The sequence below is a fragment of the Adiantum capillus-veneris genome, chromosome 21, assembly GCF_014529385.1.
Source record: "Adiantum capillus-veneris isolate H3 chromosome 21, ASM1452938v2, whole genome shotgun sequence".
In the NCBI taxonomy this organism is placed as follows: Eukaryota; Viridiplantae; Streptophyta; class Polypodiopsida; order Polypodiales; family Pteridaceae; genus Adiantum; species Adiantum capillus-veneris.
In genome coordinates this window covers 30,072,395-30,073,892 of record NC_140951.1, presented here as the reverse complement: position 1 = coordinate 30,073,892, position 1,498 = coordinate 30,072,395, and the positions used below count along the sequence as shown (strand labels likewise).

Here is a 1,498-nt window from a genome sequence, read left to right as displayed (position 1 = left end):
TGATTCTAGCCATTCGGATGCATCTTGTGTGTGCGGTCTTTTTGTTTGATTCCAAAATCACGCTCATCATCGAAAACACTTTTAACGACACAACATGTTACATATGGTATGGAGGGCATGCTTTAATTACCTGAACTTAATTAGCTCTTCACTAAAGAAGCTCAAAATCGAGCGATCCAAAGAATATAGACACTATCCCCCCGTGTGCAAATTCCCGGGCAATACCACCGAGCGAGGTGACAAAGCATGCAAGGGCAGCCTGGAACAAGTGCTTGGGGTTTATAAGTGGCCGTGCAGAGCTTTTGTTGGGCGATTCAGCGGTACATAGAGGTACCTGATGGATGTATATGAACGTCGTGGACGAGCAGTCCATTGAGGTGCAGTTGGACTGATGAATTCAAGATAAGCCCAGAATCACCATTAAAAGAAAATATATATGAATTCAAGATAAACCCAGAATCACCCTTAAAAGAAAGTGCAAGGTATAGACTAATGGTAGTCACCCACGAGACAATAGAATATAGCCAAACTCTGATGAAAACCATACCAAATGGGTGCAGCGTGTTTGAGAAGTACGTACCCTTACGAAAGGAAGAATAGTGCAAGGAGAATGGATAATGTGGAAACCATGATTGGAAAGAGGGTGCAGAGCATAGCCACTCTCGATCTGCTGTCCACGTATGGTAGATGATCATGTCCTAGAGATAGAGATAGTGCTATGTGAAGGAGGGATGCAATGGATGCGACCCACAAACAAGTGAAGGTATGCTGGGGGACTGATTTTTGAAACATAACACCGATTGAAGCTGCAAAGCATGCAACGGAAAATTGAAACAAGTCCTTGTAGGGTTTTACGATTGGGAGAGGCGGGGTTTGATCCGGAAGACATCGTGTGTGCACAAATGGGCAGTGTAGATGAGGTGGTGGTGGGTGATCGGAGACACCTGCCTTGAGCAGGTTCTCTTGAGCAGCATCAGTACTACAACATTGCAGGGAAGTTGCAGCACTAGGGTGCAGAATAAGGAAAGTAATATCATGATTGGCAATGCCTGCTGGGTTGATTGATATGGAAACATGACCATCTGCAGGTGTAGAAGCATCCTTTCTCATCTTCTCTCTCCTCGATTGCAGCGTATAGAGGCGAGGTTGATGATGAGAGAAGCTATTGTGAGCCTCTTCAGCATTATAAGTGAAATGAGCAGCTGCATGTTGTTGCCGGCATCTTGGTTGCAAGGGTTAATTACGTAAGCTGGGCTGACAGGGATAACGTGAGGACGTGGTTGGGAAGCAGCCATCCTCAGGCAGCTAGTAGGGTAAAGGAGCCAGTTGTAACACATGTGCCTTTTTAAAATAATGCACGTCCCAATTTAGAGACAAAAATTTGGAATATGCTAGGAATCTTGCTTATGTGTCAACTTGTGATTTGCTGAAAACTGTACCATTACTGGGCCTTGGGTGTTTCTAACCCCTAAAAGATCTCAAAATTTAAACTTTCTCA

General features: G+C 44.4%; 1 protein-coding gene across 1 annotated transcript; it reads right to left on the bottom strand.

The window, feature by feature from the left end:
- Positions 1–582: 582 nt before the first annotated feature.
- Positions 583–1,110, bottom strand: LOC147430717 (uncharacterized). Its single transcript, XM_086493577.1, has one exon. The coding sequence runs from the start codon at positions 1,108–1,110 to the stop codon at positions 583–585; it is 528 nt and encodes a 175-aa protein (XP_086349703.1).
- Between the last annotated feature and the right edge of the window lie 388 nt (positions 1,111–1,498).

Excerpts from the sequence above, each read along its gene's own strand:
- LOC147430717 (XM_086493577.1), bottom strand. The coding sequence starts at position 1,110 with ATGAGAAAGGATGCTTCTACACCTGCAGATGGTCATGTTTCCATATCA.